Raw genomic sequence first — 18,229 nt, forward strand, 5'->3', positions numbered from 1 at the left:
ATCTCACTTCAAAGCTGTCCCAGCTAAGCTCAGCTTCTCACCCTATAGCCTCCCGTGTGCTCGTTGTACAGAGTGAGTTTTTCCCCACGTGAGATCTGGGGAAAGAGAAACTGCTCACACAAGCATATCATGGAATTTGTAAGAAACAAGTAAGATTGATGAAATTTCTGGAAGGGAAACAAAGAGAAAATTATTGTCTGTTACACAGTTTTGATGCCATGTGGATTTAAGAAGCTCTAATATAGTGAAATCTGACTGAGGCAGAAAAGAAAAGCCAGGAAAAATTATATACAGAGAAAGACAGCATTAACGATTTATATACAGTCTGCTAAGTGCCAAGCTGGATTATCAGCGTTGAAACAGAGCTTTTTGTCTTAAGCTGTACAATGGGCGCCAATCCATTTGTAAAATTATAGTCCAAACCACTGCCACTCAAGTGGAAAACCCCATTCAAATGCCCTGAATACAATCAAACGTAAAGTGCTTACAACAATAAATTGCTTTTGTTGGAAATGCCTTGCTTGTCTTTTTTTATGGGCTGTTTCAGACACACTTCATCCCAAATGCTATCGATGATACAGAAAAACTACCTAATTAGATAAGATATATTGTAACCTAGTATAGTCACATTTTAGCTTGATTTGACAAAACAGAAGTGACATTGGTTTTGCTCCTCTTTACCCTTCAAATAACTGATCACATAACAATCAAGCTGATTCTATAAAGTATGGATGGAACAGACATTGAAAAACGTATGAGGCTTTTGATGGCTAAAATCGAATGTGATATAATGTATGAATTAACTGAGGCTGATGCTTACTGTAAATGGTTGCTCTTACCAAAGGGTCTGCTTCAACACATCTTAAGGAGTTTTGATCACAACCTTTGTTGGGTTTACATCTTATTTGGTGTGGTTGCATCCAGGTTAGAATACAGATACAATATTTTTGCCCAATTGCTTTACGGTATCTGCACATCTGCATTAGGATTCCTAGTGTTCAAGTGTTTTGCAAGTGTGCAAAAAAGCAGCACTCCCCATTCATTACTTTGTTTTGCCACAAAACATGCATGATGCATGACTACGACACTCTTGACAGAGACTCACTTTGAAATGTTAAGTATAAGCGTTTGTGTAACTGCAAGCTAAATCACTACTGTCTCTACTCTCAACTAAAACAAATACAGTGTCAGTGATTAAATAATAAATCCAATTTCATATATGTCACATATAGTGCAGAACAGAACAAAATAAAAAGTCAGTGTGACACCATCAGCTCCACAGTAGCCAAAAATAAAGCAGATAGCAAAATAAAACACATTTCCTAAAATTGGCTCTTCATGTCCCTTGATGACCGGCACGATCACAGGTAGGTATACAGTCAGGGTGCACTAAGCTCCAGTGTCAACAGTGATATTGACAATAGCAATGGGATAACCACACAAAAAGAAGCTCAGCTAAAATATAATGTTTACATTTCATTCAACAGGTTCCCCTTAAGTATATGGCTGATGATCTGCGGCGTTAGCAGGAGAAACTCACAAGTACAACATACAGTATGTTGCAGTTTGTGAGCTTTTCTGCCGCATGCCTTGGAGCTGGATTTGGTGCGGTAACACCGTGGAGGATGCAGCTCCCCATCAACACAAGAGCTGATAGTGTATGTCTATCTTGCTTAGCCAAAGTTTGTATTGACACAGATCACACAGACCCTCAAGGCAAAGTAGATATGGATGAGAAGAGGCGCTCATGTCTCATTTAGAGTCCTCCATGAGGGAAATCAGAGTCAGAAATCAGATTCTAGAAAAGAAATTACAGTCAGTATGTACACTGATATTCTTTGTGTGTCACAGTAAAATAATGACTCAGGGATTTAAAATGAGATCTCAGCCCCTCTTTATCTGCTCAGCTCTGTGGCCCAGATACTGCTGCGGAAAAAGAAAAGAAAAAGTTGTTCTTTTAAACGTTTGAGACGTCTGTGGGCACATGGAGAAAGTTTTCTTCCACCTACACATGAGACGAGTTTCAACAAGCTTAACATACAGTGTTTGAATGGAAGGTGGGGAGGGGAAAGAGTTATTGCTTTAACAACTGAAAACCACATGCACATTCATTTTTGTGCTTCAAACTACAAGAGAGCAGGAGGACATTGGCTCGCACTCATTATCGTGATGCTCGTGCTTAACAACAATCTGTTTTTCTGAATGACAATCTTCAAAAAGCAAAAATGCTCTTTGCCTGGGGAACTGATTGTCACACAAAGCTTTTGTAGTATTCCTGCCCTCTGCTAACAATTCCACTGCAGAAACAGAGTACTGAATTTTTTTATCCAAAACGTGGGTCTCTGTGTTGGCAAATAACATCTCTGTGGCACAATTATGATTATGGGGCTTAAAAAAAGGAGGTGGTTGATAAGTTAAGCATGAGGGAAATATAAGGCTTCTTGATCCACTTTTCGGGACACTGAGAAGACTGAACAAGTCCCACGGTGTATTAAAACCAACCAGCCCCTGCATCTCCAGGCGTCCAGAGGGAACCGTAACATTGTTACTTTAGGGGCTCCTGGGAGCTGATTCTCAGTTTTACAATCCTGGCTGCTTGTTACACCCCTTCAAACGCTCTCTCACCCTTCTGGTCAGACATGGGTCTGCATGCGCTTCTGGAGCGGCCGGGTGAGGTCTGAGTTTTGTGAGGAGGACTGGGAATAGTGTGAGGAGGAGGAGGCTGATGCCTTGCTGTCTTTGTCGAACTGCACATAGCCGTCCGGCTTACTGTAGCTGCTGACGCTGCTGTCACACTGCGTGTCGATAAAAGAGCTGGAGTCGCTGAGCGAGCCGCGCTGGAACTCCCGCTCGCACAGCTCGATGGAGCTGCTGCCCATGCCCAGCGCGAAGCGTTGGCTGTAATCATAGAGACGGTTGGGACCTGCTCCCAGAGTGGAGTAGATGTTGGTGAAGGACATGCCCGTTGGCACCCGCTGCTTGCCCAGGGTACCTGTGTTGGTGGGGTTCCTCACCTCAGTAGACTGATTTCCAGCCAAGGTAGGCGTGTGGTGCTCCTTAAAGGTATTGACACTGTAGTATCCATTTGTAGGGTCCTATTTAGAACACAGGAAAGAAAGATTATTATTATTGTTATATACTTTTTTTTTCTAGCTGTACGTAATAGCAAATTAGTATAGTAAAAAGAGGGGGAAAATAAAATCATCCCCTCGTTGATATGCATTTACATGTAATCGCCTCAAAGCTCAACAGGAGCCGAGGTCAAACTGGCAGTAATTACCTTTCAAATTTCTGAATAAATAAGAAAAAACAAGCTGCCGCGTACATGAGAAAAAAGAAAAAGAAAAAACAGTGGCGAAGCTTAGTGCTAGGATTTAGTCAGCCCCCACGCTAACCTTAAAATCATGTTTCTCGCTAATTAAGCAGGCCTTGATGATTCATCGTTTGGCATCCAACGTGCCACTGCAAAGTTCACTCACATACCAGCTTTAATTGGACCTAAACGGATTGTACTGTCTGTGATTTCATGTTTGCACTGAAATGGCTTCTGAGGCTACAGCTGTGTCACTTGTTTGTCTGCTAGGCTGCAGGCGTCGTGCTGTTGCTAAGGGTCCAGTTAGGGCATGAGTGTGTGTGTGTGTGTGTGTGTGTGTGTTTTCATATCCTCTTGTGAATGTATGTGAATGTCAAGCATAGTGAGCATGGTGAAAAATCAAAAAGAAAGAATGCTCATAATGTGGAAATGAGAGAGACAATCTGAGAGGATTCTCGTTATGCCTGTATTCATCAGACAGCAGACAGAGAGATTGTTTGCCTCTGGCTTTCCCTTGTCCCTTGTTCAGTCTCTGCTCTCGCCTCATGCACACTGTCATTAACTAGGATCAAAAACATCCGGCCACAGAGAAAGCAGGTAAGCAGGCAAACACAACAGAAGCACACTCCAGGGAATCAATGCCAACATTCGTTAGGACAATGAACAGGTCAGAATTTGTTTTTGTGGCACTGATAAGCTCTGGTATGCTGCAGAGTCTAAACGGACCTATGTCACCTCGTATCAGGTCAGAATCGTCACATCATCTTTGTTAAATATAAACTGCAATGTGCGAACTCATCTACAGTCTTGCTGACAAGAATGCAGGTCTTAGGTGGAATAAACACCTGCTGAAATCATCTGCTGTGCTTGATTTACCAATGCATTTACATTAAAAGCACCAAGGGAGTTATTCTTCATTAACAGTAAACACTTTCACTACATATTGGAATAACTTTCACAGCAACATTAAGTAAATATTGTGATTTTCTCTTGCTTGAGAAAAGTTTGTGGAAACAAATTGCAGGAAGGTTGTTTCAATGTTTTATTTTTTATTTTTATTTAAGGACAAACCATGGCGTATTTCTGCTTAAATTTAATTTAACTTTTGGTTAATGTTTGATATAATATGGCACTATGAATATTACTATACATTGTAACTTTATAGTAAATCTGAAAGTGTTTTTTTTCAGATATTTGATAAAAATAAGATATAATTTTTTTTATATATATACTGTATATATTGATGTATATGAGCGAAGCAACAACAATATTCACTTTTTTACTAATAATCTATACTAGTGCTGTCAGTTAAACGCGTTATTAATGGTGTTAACGCAAACCCATTTTGTAGTTTTGTAGTACCCATTTTTAGAAAAACTACAACACCACACCGGATCTAGCTAGACCAGAAAACAAAACAACAGGCATTTTGTTTGTATATTCCAAATTGAGTATTGAAAAATAGTACACTACATCACTAAAATGGGTTAGAAAAGCTGCAGAGAGCAAAATGAGTGTACCTTATAAATATCCAACGCTTCTACTATACTTTAAAACAGTCCAATCTCATCTATATGGTACATGTAACACTTTAAGTTACCTAAATAACAGCTTGAGGGCCAACCAGCCTCTGATTTCTTGAACCACCTTTGATGAGACTAATTAATAGAAATCCGACCTCTAAAAGTAATTTTGCCTCTGGTTTTATCCTTGGAAAATCATGTGTAGCAAGAGAGGAATTAATGCTTTTCTGCTATTTTGGTCCCAGAATTAAAGACCACCCTCTACCCCAAAGGCTCTCACCACCTTTTACTCAGCCTAATGCTGTCGTTGTCCATGAGTCGTACCTTAATGTGCTGATACTCCTTCTCTTCCTCTTGTAAGACCTCCAGCTGCTTCAGAACAGACTCCTGCTGGAATTCTCCTCGTTCAACCTGCAGAATAATCAAGAAAAGTATATAAAAAGAGTCTGTGTAGTTTCCGAAACTCTTCCACTCGGAGTGAAACAACATTTAGATGGAAGGATTTCACTTTCATCACTTGTTCTTTAATATCAGTCAGACATGTTTCACCTTCACTCAGGGCTGGCAAGGAGCATTAATAATGTATCCTTGAATATCTTTAATTTATCTTAACAGAATGCAGATTTGTAAGGTAGCTAAGCTCATTTCCCTGCACTAACATCAAGTATCGACTGTATTAAGTATTTCTGAAAGAAAATGTAAAACCTCACACTGCAAATAGCATAGCCCTGGAGCAACTGCATGGTAACCACAACACTGGTACAGTTCCAAAGAGGAAACAGTTATTTGTATGTCTAGAAGGCATGTAGATAAAGAATTACACCCACTGTAGGATTACCCAGTATGCATCAGCATCTGCATAGTTACAATATATTGGGGTCTGATCTGCTCATAGGGCTTGTAGCATAATATTGATAAATATAGCCCCTAAGCCTAGACTTCAACACATATACACTCTAAATGCCTGTCTATTCTTCCATTACTCATAAAATAATGTATTCCACAGGAAATAGCAATGGAAAATGAAAAGTCCATTCATTATGTTAATGTCAGCTTAAGAAGGACACAAATATATAAAACATTTTGAGATTTTATTTCTGAAAACAGGAACAAGAAGTAGAAAATAATATGTTGCGACACTCACACTCACCATCAGTTGCTTCATGGAGGTGTGTTCTTCGTTTTCTCGTGCTGCATTGTGGTCTTTGTGTACAATCTCCACCCGGATGTCATTTTTTGCTGACACAACTCCGTTCAGATCTGCCAGAAACAGATGACACAGATATCTCAATAAGTTGGATAAACAGCATTCTGTATTTGTTGCTATTACAATTTCCCCTCAGTGCAGTTTGGATTTTTACAGAATTTAACAAAGATCCCTGGGTTTTTTGTTTTTGAGAGCTACCCCATTTCCCGAAATACAATACCACGCATTATTAATCATTTGTTTCCTGCCAACACAAAATTATCTTTTTCTGCATACATATGCATTCTCACACAGCCTTCCGCAGTGGCTCATTCTGCTTGGGACATTGCTGATGATACTGTCATATAACAAAGTCTTACTTTCTGTCTTAATTTTGCTTGCAAGTTCTCTCTGGTGAGCACAGATGGAGACGGGCAGTGAGGGCATAACCAGGTGCGCTTCCTCTGTAGTATACAGACAATAGACATGCTGAAGGGACCAGTAGCACAAATTGGTTCTTGGATAGAAACAGTGGCTGACTGTCTCTAACCTGAGTCACTTGGTACATGGGTGGGTGGCAGTGAACATAGCGCAGGATGTAAATAGCCACAAAAGTGAATGTAGCCAGACTGAGATTGCATGAAATGAGCCCTTATTACAATCTGGCCATCTCTGAACCACAAAAAGATGTCCATCTCAAAAAGTGATTTAATCTTGTATTCGGTAATTTTTTTTTTTAATGTATGCCCCATTTTTAAGAAACCTCAAGTCAAATATTGCAGACAACCAACATCTTGCAAGCAGATTTTTGAAAACAGTCGCTACTTTGAATAGATGGACATTTTTTTTCTAGTGTGCTTGGGGGGGCGATACAGTACTTTGGCATGCATGCTTCAGTGGATGTGACAGGGGAAGAGGAGACGTACTTCTCTGGGAGCGGGTGCAACAGAATGCTCCAATGGTGCCCATGAGGACAATGAGGGCCACGAAAGCTCCCACAGCAATGCCGATGATCACCGCCACTGGGAGAGATTCTGCAGAGAGCAACAAAGAGAAATGTCCTTCTACGATAACACACGACAAACATCTTAAATGTACATTACATCCAATATAGGGTACATGACAGCGAGTACAGAACAGGACACAGTCATAATGTAGAGGCCACTTTTCACACATGCACCAGTTATCCTCATTGCACAATTGTTGTTGTATGTTTAATGGCGTGTAGTTTAAGTGTGTTGTATGTTTAATGTTTGATAACTTGTGGTGTCATGGTTGTATTTTAATGTTTTGGAGAAGCCAAAGATAAATTTCCACTAAGGTGGATAATAAAGTCTTATCTAATATAATCCTCTTCTCTGCCTTTTTTCTGTCTCTGCAACAAGCAGTAACTAAGGGAAGATATGCTATATTTCATCCCTCTAAGTGACTTTCACATTATCCCTGAGGCACAAGGCTACGAAATAAAATTTTAAAGGCACAGTGCCAGAGTAAAATAATTCAATTGTGTCCTGAAATTTAAAAGAAAAATAATTACTAAACCTTATGTTATCAGTATGGGTAAACATTTTCCTACTAATATTGTCTCATTAGCCTACTGTCTAATAACTTTTAATTTACACTAATTTAGGTTAATAGAAGCCTTTTACAGAGGGCTTTTATTTTCACTGAGTAGAGTGCAAGATTGTGTGCATTAGTTTAAGCATAATCATGTTTGTGTGTTTCTGCAAGTATGTTATGGTGCATTTGTGACAAGGAAAAGATTAAACCTGCATCTATGTGCTGCTCTAACATTAAAGGTTCTCATTAAAGCACACTTTAATGACCTGAGTTACCAGCTAACGTTTATGACCTTCTTGCATTTTAAACAAATGGAAAACAACTCAAGTGCTTTTCCTACACCATTAAAGCCTATTTATTGCCTTCATTGATCAATGTCACTTTCACATAAGCAGTTTATAATTTATCATTTGCAATAAGTGGATAGAAAACAGAGCTTCCCCTACGCTGGAGGGCGAAAAGGTCAATAGATAGAAAGTATTAATTTGTTAAGCAATAGAAATAGAGAATGTTTTAAGTCTCTCTTTTACATAAAGAAAGCAGGAAGTGCAGTGCAGTGCATTTTTATATTCAGTGTGCAGTGTATGCTAAGGGTCACCAGTTAAAATTACCAGGGAGTGGACTTTATGTTAACCCAGAAAACTAATTTGTTGTTTATCATCACATTTACTGTACATCAAACATTTCAGAATATATGCCATGCAGTGTAACTTTGCATTACCAACTGGCAGTTCCAAGTTGGTAAAAGTTTAATTTTGAAGAACTTTATTCTGATAGAATTTTTAAATATCTCAAATGGTGTTTATGTAGCCTACTTATACGTAGCTGCTGCATCAAAGTAAAAATGTATATATTTTACTTAAAACTGTGCTTATAGATTAGACACAACTAAAATGTGTTGTTTATATTTGTTATTGTGCATCAACATTATTCTTAGATGACCACTTTGTCGTGAAATCCTGCCTCATGCATACTTACACACGTACACAAAAGCTCATTCACACACAAACACACTAACCCGATCACACATGCTAAACTGTACAGTCACACGCTCACAGACTTTTGTCCCCATCTACAATCAATCACTATCTGGAAAACCACAGTCACGTGATTTGAAGAAGAGGAAGGTGGAACCTGTCGAACCTTTGCTCCCACCTTGTTCCTTAAGGCGTATGATCTCGGTGTCCGAGCCAAAGCTGTTCCACGCGGTGCAGTTGTAGATGGTCTGGAAGTCAGCTGGGACAATGTTACTCATGGTCAGTGTGGAGATTACTCCTTCTTCTGTGGTGACGGTCTCCACGGTGTAGCGGCCGGACGTTCCAGACTCCAGCACCGTTTCCTTCCATGACCAGGCCTGAGAAAAGACAGAGGGTATAGAGAGCATGGATGTATTAGGTGATATGTGTTGTGTGACGTTTATGACCATTACTGGCGCTTTAGAGCATTGTTTTGATGCGTATGTCCCTGTTTTGTTTGTATCTTGTGTGTTACATATAAGTGCACAAGGACACATATGCAAATGCATTTAAAAATCAGAAATATCAACCTCATGATGGCACTGGAGGAAAGTTTTGCGGGTCAATAAGCATTGGTGACCCGCAAACATTTCCTCCAGTGCCAACCATGAGGTTCTGGTTTTGAGTGAAATATTTCAACAATTTGGTACAGACATCGCTGTGCCGAAGTACAGCCTCACAGAGATGATAGCATGACTCTTGTTATGAAGTATGACACACATTCAATGTACTTAGGCATTACGGATACACACAATGGCTTTTGGCGATAATTATTGAATAGAAAAAAAACAACCTATACTGTATGTTTCCAATAAAACCTTCTTTGGTAAGGTTCTCTAGATGATTTTGAAAAGCTACAGCCAGGAAGCTTGCTCATTTGTAAAAGGCTAACGAGATATCTGAATCTAATCAGTGACCAGAACAGAAAGCTGTTAAACTTTGACCCTGATAACCAGGGGCGGTTCTACATTGAATTACACCCAGGGCGAGACCCCCCGCAAAACAAATGTAGTGTAGGCCTATATTTATTTTAAGTTCTGATAACTTATACTGTCATATTTTGTGCAGAATTGTGTTCATTATCTTTTGAAAATGTTGGAGGTGGAGATTGTGCAACTTAAAAAGTGTGTTTCCTGTTGTAATTGCAATAGTTAAATAACTGGATTCTCTTAAGTGTGTTTTTCAAATGTTCTAATGAAAGATTTGTGCAATTGAGAAATATAATTTTCTCTTTCACTTATGTTGTTATAATATATTAGGGCTGTCAAAATAAAGCGTTCATTTTGATTAATTAATCTGAGAAAAAATAACATTATAAAAAATAACGCAGATTAATCCATTCCATATCGACGTTTGACCCGGAGCCGTTCTAGCCACCATTGGACTGTAAAATGAAGGAGGGAGACGATAATGTGCTGCCTGGATCATTAATTGGAACATTTACTTGTAAAAATCTTCTTCCTGCCAACCCTGGCTACCGAAATCTGGTTCCACTGATATGTCTGCGCTTCTCTCTGATGCTCTGAAACAGACGTTACAGGCAACACAAACACCGCTGCACGTGATGCTAGTTAACACTATACTCAACAGCAGCTAACGTTAGTCTACTGCTAGCTAGTAGCTGGATTAAACACGGTTAACATGCTGACAGCTAACGCTAAACGGTGTAAAGTTTGACTGTGTTTTACTGTAGAGGATTCAACACCGGTATGTAACAATCTGCAGCTGCCGTCGGAGAAACAACAGCTGAACACGGTTCAGTTTCATTGAACCGTGTTCAATGAAACTGGTAAACTACAGCCTCGTGGTGCATTTGAAGTTATTGTAAATGTCCTTTACCATCTGGTGGTTGTTTTTGTCATTCAACAGCAATTTACTAGTTAAATAAGTTATTGTTATATTATTATTAAACATTTAATTTTGACCATATGGCCTTAGCAATATACAAGCCGTTCTTTAATGTCACCAACTGTTGTTTAGTACCCTTTTCTTTCTTTTCTTTTTTTACAAATGTGAAAACACACTAAAGAGAATCTAACTGTTACACTATTGCACTAAGAACAGAAAACACAAACTAAAACCTGACCTTTCTGGCCTTGATGCAAAATCATCAATGATGTTATTGTATGAAATCTGCTCCCCTACTGAATGCTCACGGGCGCACGCCCTTTAAAAAAAAAACACACACACGCCTATCAACTCGATAATAAAGCCGTAAAGTAGGCAAGGCTCTTTCAACTCAGGATAGGATAGGATTGAGATGAAAAGTTTAACTGACACATAACAGCGATCAGCTTCGTGGGTGCTCAGCATTTGCGGAGCACCAACGGTATCGGCACCTATGCCCGTTTGACCCAGAGGTGAACTATCCCCTTTCCCATTCTCACACAGATTCTCTGTGCCGTGTGCGTACGGCACCTTCTCAGCAAGCAGGGGCGCAAATTTGCCAATTCCCCACACGGTGAAATGATAGATAATACAGTAGAAAACCGCTTCGAGGATTTTTTTTTTTTTAAGTAGGCTACTCGTGCCGCCCCCCATGAGTCATAAAAAAATGCGCCCCGGGCGGCTGCCCGTTTCGCCCGTGCCAAAAACCGACACTGCTGATAACAACTACCATATGTTATGGCAAGGACGGAACAAGGGACTTGTAGTAGTGTTAAAGCTGACCAAGCCAACACATGTATGTGCTTTATACAACCACTGTTTATCAGTGAATCCTCCTTCCAGTGGGTTGATGGGTTCATTGGAAGGTGTTTAATGAAATGGTGCAAACCCGCAATCATTATTTGATTTCTAGGTGAAATCACATAATCATCAGAGAACATATACGTCATATAGCTATGTTCTTTGATCATTCTTGAACTATGGCAGGCAGCTTTACTGTTTCTACAGTACACATCTCCATGGGAACACCCAATGACCATGAAAAGATGAACGTAATGCTCTACAATAATAAAGGGAAAGTTATGTTTTATTCTTGTAAAAGGTGGTATGAGTCAATGCACAGACATCATTTTGTTTGATGATTATATTTCAGTGGTTCAGAGGAAAGTATCAAAGAGAAATTAATCAGTGGGTATGCACTAAATATGTTATATTCTAAATTGTGAATGGTAAAACACTTTGTTTTTGGTTAAAAATGTTGTGGTTAAAAATGTTTTGTCTACTAGCCATTTGCTGCTGTTCATGTCTGTTTTACAAGTTGCTAGCTCACTGAGATATCTCCGGCAGCTGTAGGCCGAGCTTATGTTTAATGGATAATTGCAAATTGTTTGTACTGTAGGCAGATCTCTTCTCACCGCAGTGTTTAAATTACTGTGCTTTTTGGATTTGGCTGTTGGGAGACTGCAAGAAACCATTTGTTGAGCACTAATTGCTTTAAACTGGAATATAATAAGGTAGGGCAAGAAATACTGTATATTATTTTGAATACAGTAAATAATCATGATGGCAAAAGGGAGTAGCTTAAAATTGTTCCTTAATAAAAAATAAAGATTACACCTTAATAACAATAACACAACTTTTAATTTATTTGAATTAATTTTTAATTAAAATAAATTGACTTACTGTCAACTGTGATGGCACATTGGCATATGCATGTGGTGGTATTTGGGATTTGTCTGCCAAATAAGTGCCTGTCTTATTCGTTAGAGTAACACAACATACTAAGTCTAACTGTGAGAAATGTTAAGCATTTTTATTATCATAAATTACTCTATTATGTAATTCATACATTAAAATTAATTTCAAATCAATTAACATTTGAGGTCTCTCTGACAGACAGCAACTCACACAGAATATCTTGAAGAAATGCGTTTTGAAATAATAGCAAAACAAAATGTCAAAAAACCGAGGGGGCTTGCAATTTTTGCAGGGCATAATGGGTATGAGGAAGTGATGGGTATGACACATGATGGAAAAATGTGAAGTGGCGTGATGTAGAAAAAAAAAGATATTTGCATATACTGGATTTATTTATGCAGTGCTATGATAATGTAACACATGCCATTTAGTGGCTGCCTTTGTTCAGACTGCATTTGTTTTGGATGACTTTGGTGAGAATTACATGTTTGCTTTTGCAGATTTTCTAACTAACAAACGAGGAAATTCATTATACAGTATGTACTGGATAAAAAGCAAGAAAGATAAATTGGTACTCAGAGGAAAAACAACACATTCAACTTAAAACTTACAATAATAGGCAGGTGGCTAAACAGAGTTGTGAAATGCAGTTTTACAGTGTTACAATTTTGCCATATAAAATGTCTAACGTTGCAGCAGAACGTAGAGAGCTTTCCTTGCCCTTATTCTTATAATCTTGTGTGGAGTTCCTCATTATCACGGTAGAGGATGTTGTATGTTAAAAAGACTTTTTTTTATATTTGGCCATATACATGGAATTTACTTTACATGACATAACAACATCTCAGGTTTCATATTGGTAATTTCTATAATTTCTATAGAAGGAGTCTGTCTGTCTGTCTGTCTGTCTGTCCGACAACCGTTCATCCAATCAACGTCACACTTGGCGGGTGTATTGCTGAGGACCCACGGAAGTGAAGTGTTCAGTGTGAGCTCTTGAGATATACGAGACAAATGTATTAGTAGTGGGTTATGTACAAACTGTGTAGTGTATTGAGAGGGGACCCCAGTTAACTGTTACACTGCCAAATGGCATTCTGGGTATTGCTCGCTCTCCGTCACTCGCTACAGTAAATTCAAGATCAGATGAATAAGGAGAGACCGGAGACATTTCAAGCATCCTCTATGTAACTTTTGGAATTAATTCTTTTGTTCCTGGATATAGCCTGGTCCCAAATAGCTATAGCTGTTAACAAATGATGCATATACTCTAGCATTGCTAGGGGACACACCTATGTCATGGCAAGTGTATTGCTCAGTACCCAAGGAAGCACAGTGTTGTGTGTGAAGTTGTTTGGATGAGCAGTTCTTGAGAAAGCTGCAAGCAGCAATACCGTAGGCCAAGCAATTGACCCAATTCCCAACAGGCACGTTTTCAATGGGCACTGCAATAGTGAAGCAAAAGAAAGGTAGGCTGGACTGTTACTTAAATAAATAGTTTTGAAACAATGATAAACATTGAAGACCCAGCAACCCGGCCTCCGCAGGCACCCCTCTCAAATAAACCTGATATTAATTATGTTGCATCAATATAATAAAAACACACATTAGATGACAAAGTATGGCAATTAACCACATGCATTTCCAAACACCCTCACACACAAATTAATAATAAGCGCAAACATGAGCTCAGAGAGTAGGCTGTTTATATAAGGTCCATAAATCTTAATGGGATCAGTGCTAACAGAGCATGCGTGTGCATCAAATGAGAAATTGAGGGGGTTTAAACTATATTTTCATGCCCACCTTTTCATATGAACACAAATGATGATAGCTAATGCTATTCTTCAACTTATCTAAACTCATGTGTGCTACCCATGTGTAATTAACAGATCAATAGTGCATTCAGGCATTATATTAATAGTTCAGTGAGGCATTTTATTTCAGACAAATATATGAAAGAGTGTGGTCATTATTCTATCTAATTTGCATCATTCAAGTACCATTAGATTCATAAAATATCTATTCAAGGTTATAGTTATTATCAGGGGTTAAAGTGGGATCTGGCAGGTAGGTAACCGTTAGGCTACCGACAACGTACTCTTCACCTGTTCAACTGACTTTACCAGATAGTATGGGACTGTCCTGCTATCATAACAGACATGAACTGATGCACTATTTATGATGATTTATTTATTATAGGTTTTTAGATTTTATTCTAGCTAAAATACTTATTTATTTATTGTGTATACTGCTGAGTCTGGGTAACACATTTTGTTCCTTCATGTTTTTAACATGCTTGAATGACAATAAACTATCTGAATCTTAACTAACCACAGACACTTGCCTTGTTCATGGACTGCAGTGCACTGCTGAGAATGAATAGGGGAAACACTGGAATGGATATTTGGTGTTATTTTTAAACAAACAGGAAACACTGATGTATGAAACTACCAATCAGATTAATTTACTTAATAATGCATGGTGCCGGAACGCTGTTCCAGATCATTCTGGCCACTTTAACCCCTGGTTCTTACGTGTCTTTGCAATAAAACCAGGCTGTTGATTCAAGGATGAGATTAGAAAAAACAAAATAGTCCAATGTACTTACGATGCGGTCTGGAGGAGGTGTACTTCGAATGAAGCATTTGATTTGTCCTTTTTCTCCATGTAAAGCTTGCTGAGTCTGTGTACTGGAGATAGTAGGTGGCCCTGAAAAAGAATGACCATAAAAAAAGTTTGAAGATAAGTTGCAGAAATTAAAACATAAATAATTAAATACATTTTCAGTTTCATATGACATATTATGGGGTCATATGACAATTCTGCTCAATCAAGGTTTTGTGGCACATCCTAATTGCTCTCCTGTTCCAAGCAGTAACACCTGAAGTGTTCAGTAATTTGGGACTCCTGGGGAAGATTGTATTGCAGCTCGATATAAACATGCCTCATCCCTCTGTACAATCTACCCAAGGACACAGCAGGACTGAACGAAGGGCATGAGTGGGGGCTCAGACCTCATTCTGGATCAAGAAATTGTTGATTCATTGCTGGCTAGATTTCTCCCATGGAGATAAACGTCACTGGAGAGTGCTATAGCAGTTCTTTGGAGCGTAATCAGCACTACACAGATGGAAAGAGAAAAATGCCATTGTGGGGAGATAACACACTTGTCGCAGTGTATCACCTCAATCAAATTGCTTGCAGCAGATTTGACCATGAACCAAAAGGTTGGTAAAAACACATATAAACATTAAGCCTTAGCTCTCTATAAATACACAATTGAAATTTTAAAAGAGAACATCCATCAAGCAACTGTATGACAAAATACAGTATGTTTTATTTCATATTGTAATTTATGGCTGTACTGAATTCTTCAAAGCTTTATTCATAATGTCAGGCACGGATTGGCTAATCAGGAGCACCGGGGGAATTTACGGTGGTCCATTTTTTTGTACGCGAGGGCTGGCGTTCAGTTATGGTACTGGGTTAAAAACATATAGTTAAAATATATCATTGATGCTGTCCTTAGGCTCCCTGCACTTGCAGCCCACTCTTTTATTGATTTATTCTTGCAGCCCACTTGCAGAATGCAGTCTGGTTATTATGACGTGCCGTGTTTTGACTCCTCCGACAACACCCTGCTCAAAAAACAACCAAACCGTCACCTCGTACACTTCAGTCAGTGGTGCTTGTTAGGATGCGATCGCGCCATGTGAGCACTAAAAAAGCTATACAAATGGATAATAGAAAGTGCAAAGGCGGTGCTGAAAAGGCGAGAAGCTCTAGAAAGCGACTTGGCCACTGAAGACTTAGCAACTTTTTCATTAAAACCCGCTAGAGTGAACGCCAAATAAAGACCATGAGACGGGTAAGCTAAGCTAGTTACAAGCAGCGCCAGATGATATAGGGAGTGCAAAATATAATACAACGTTGCCTGCAAACCACCGTTCATGTTTATGAATCAAACTTTTTCTTGTAGCTCCTCAGCAATAGCCACTAGTCCAGTTTGCTGCTAACAGTGACAATGAAGAGCTAAGCAGAAGTCCTGAGAACTCCAGAGTAGGCAGGTAGGATTGCTCATTGAGTGAATATTATAAGAAATAGAATTAATATAAATGAAGAGTATGGTGTAGACCTGCTCTATATGAAAAATACCCAGGGATAATCAATAATGCCAGACAATTCACACTAATGAAACTGACTTGACTTGATCAGAAAGCTTTGTAAAAAGGGGAGCTTTGTGCTGAGAATTATGACAATTTTGATGTTGTGTCAGAAGGATAGCAGTGTGAAAGGGATAGCTGCTGTCAGTGTGGAAGGCATATCTACTATAAGCTGATGCACCAGTGTGTAAACCAGCAAACATGATCAGATTAGTTACAATATAACCAAATGTTAGTGACCCATAATTACTTGTATCATCGAAAGTACAGTAGGATAGTAAATACATATACAAAGCTCAGGACTGAAAGGGAATAGGATGAAAGTAATATGAAATATAAAAAAAATGTTTTAATTCTTTTATTTCATTTCATGGTTTGGATATATCATAGATAGATTCTGATATTGATGAAAACCATTGTATTGTTGTGAAGATGTTGTGAAACACTTAGGCTACTGTGTTTGCACTGAATTGGAAATTATTAACACTAATATTATTAGTATTATACTTTTTGTAAATGTAGGTTCCAGTGGTGGTGTATGATTGTTTCCAACTTGTGTGATCCAAACATTTCAAATATAGCATTGTTTCTGTCCTACCATGATGTGGCTATAAACCTAAAGGCGCAATTATTATTTCATCATTATTTTATACCCTTATTGGATTAACCTGCTGCCTGAATGTATTTATGTTGATGTAATTTACGAATTATATTAATTAAAGAAAGTTGATTTAATAAAAAGGAGACTAACTCATTGAATCACTTTATTCTAATTGAGTTCCATTTTTCTTAGAGTGTTGACGTCTTAAAATATGATGACAGACATTTCAAGCTAACATCAACAGAAGCTTTAAACATGACATTCAGTTTTGTCTTATTCATTGTTCACATGTTCAACTGTAAATACAACTCTTACAACCTCTAAAAGATGTTCTGTAAAATTCAGGTTTCTCCCATAATAAGTTTGATTAAATGGAATGGCTTTATTGGAATGTAAACATGCTTAGTTCAGGCAACACGAGCTGCAGGGATTGACATCGAGCCAGCATGTGTTAAACCTTGGTCAGGCTACAAGATCTTGGCTGACAAGGGCAGCTCAGCCTAAACGACTGGTCTGCTTGCCATCTGGTCTGAAGGCTGTTCACACCAGGTGACAGCACTAATATGAAGACAAGAAGTCACTCATGACCCAATTCTGTCTTTCAAGTCTATTTCTCTTTGGTCCTGAAGAGCTCACTGTAAGTAAAAGTACAGCGGAAACGGTTAACATTTATCTTAGTTATATATTTAAATAGATGCAATTACAGTAGAAGAATAAAACTGTGTATGTGATAAAAGCATAGTTCATATTCAGTAAAATGAAATAGTACTGCAGTTTGCCAAGAATGTTATGAAGATGGTAATCATGCCGATTTAAACTTCATGAAAATCTACACTATCATCAATATTTTTGATTCTTTTCTGTTTCATTTATTTTTCTGGTCTTCTTAGATGTATTTTGTGTTTGTCTTATGCTGTTTAAATGTAAATTTTTTTAAGTACAGTGTTTTGAATTTTTCTCCACCCAACAAGACCCAGCCCGACAAAAACAATTGTGTCTGAAATAATCATATGGGCTTCAATCAGTATCCTTGAGCTTGTTCACATTACAAGATCTCCACATCCTGAATGATTTTCTTTTGGTGAAATTTCTTCTGAGCCCTTAAGACGTATCACAGAAATAATTCAATTAAAAATGATACACAAACAAACTGACATAATCACTTTCATCCACCTCTATTTCTTTAGATGTACAAGCTGTGTTTCTAAGGAGATGTTCCCACATAAATTACAATTAAGGAAATGTTTTCATCTTATCCTTTTTATGATGAAAAGGCCTT

General features: G+C 38.4%; 1 protein-coding gene across 1 annotated transcript in view; it reads right to left on the reverse strand.

The window, feature by feature from the left end:
• Positions 1–655: 655 nt before the first annotated feature.
• kirrel3b (kirre like nephrin family adhesion molecule 3b) overlaps positions 656–18,229 on the reverse strand; it is a 172,720-nt gene continuing 155,146 nt past the window's right edge. The window contains exons 10-16 of the mRNA XM_078244164.1: positions 14,795–14,895; positions 8,738–8,936; positions 6,949–7,056; positions 6,403–6,486; positions 5,987–6,096; positions 5,161–5,247; positions 656–3,095 (exon numbers count right to left, since the gene is read on the reverse strand). Coding sequence (XP_078100290.1) covers positions 2,634–3,095; positions 5,161–5,247; positions 5,987–6,096; positions 6,403–6,486; positions 6,949–7,056; positions 8,738–8,936; positions 14,795–14,895 — 1,151 coding nt within the window. The 3' untranslated portion in view covers positions 656–2,633. The remainder of the gene's footprint in view (positions 3,096–5,160; positions 5,248–5,986; positions 6,097–6,402; positions 6,487–6,948; positions 7,057–8,737; positions 8,937–14,794; positions 14,896–18,229) is intronic.

Source organism: Sander vitreus, chromosome 3, assembly GCF_031162955.1.
Source record: "Sander vitreus isolate 19-12246 chromosome 3, sanVit1, whole genome shotgun sequence".
NCBI lineage: Eukaryota > Metazoa > Chordata > Actinopteri > Perciformes > Percidae > Sander > Sander vitreus.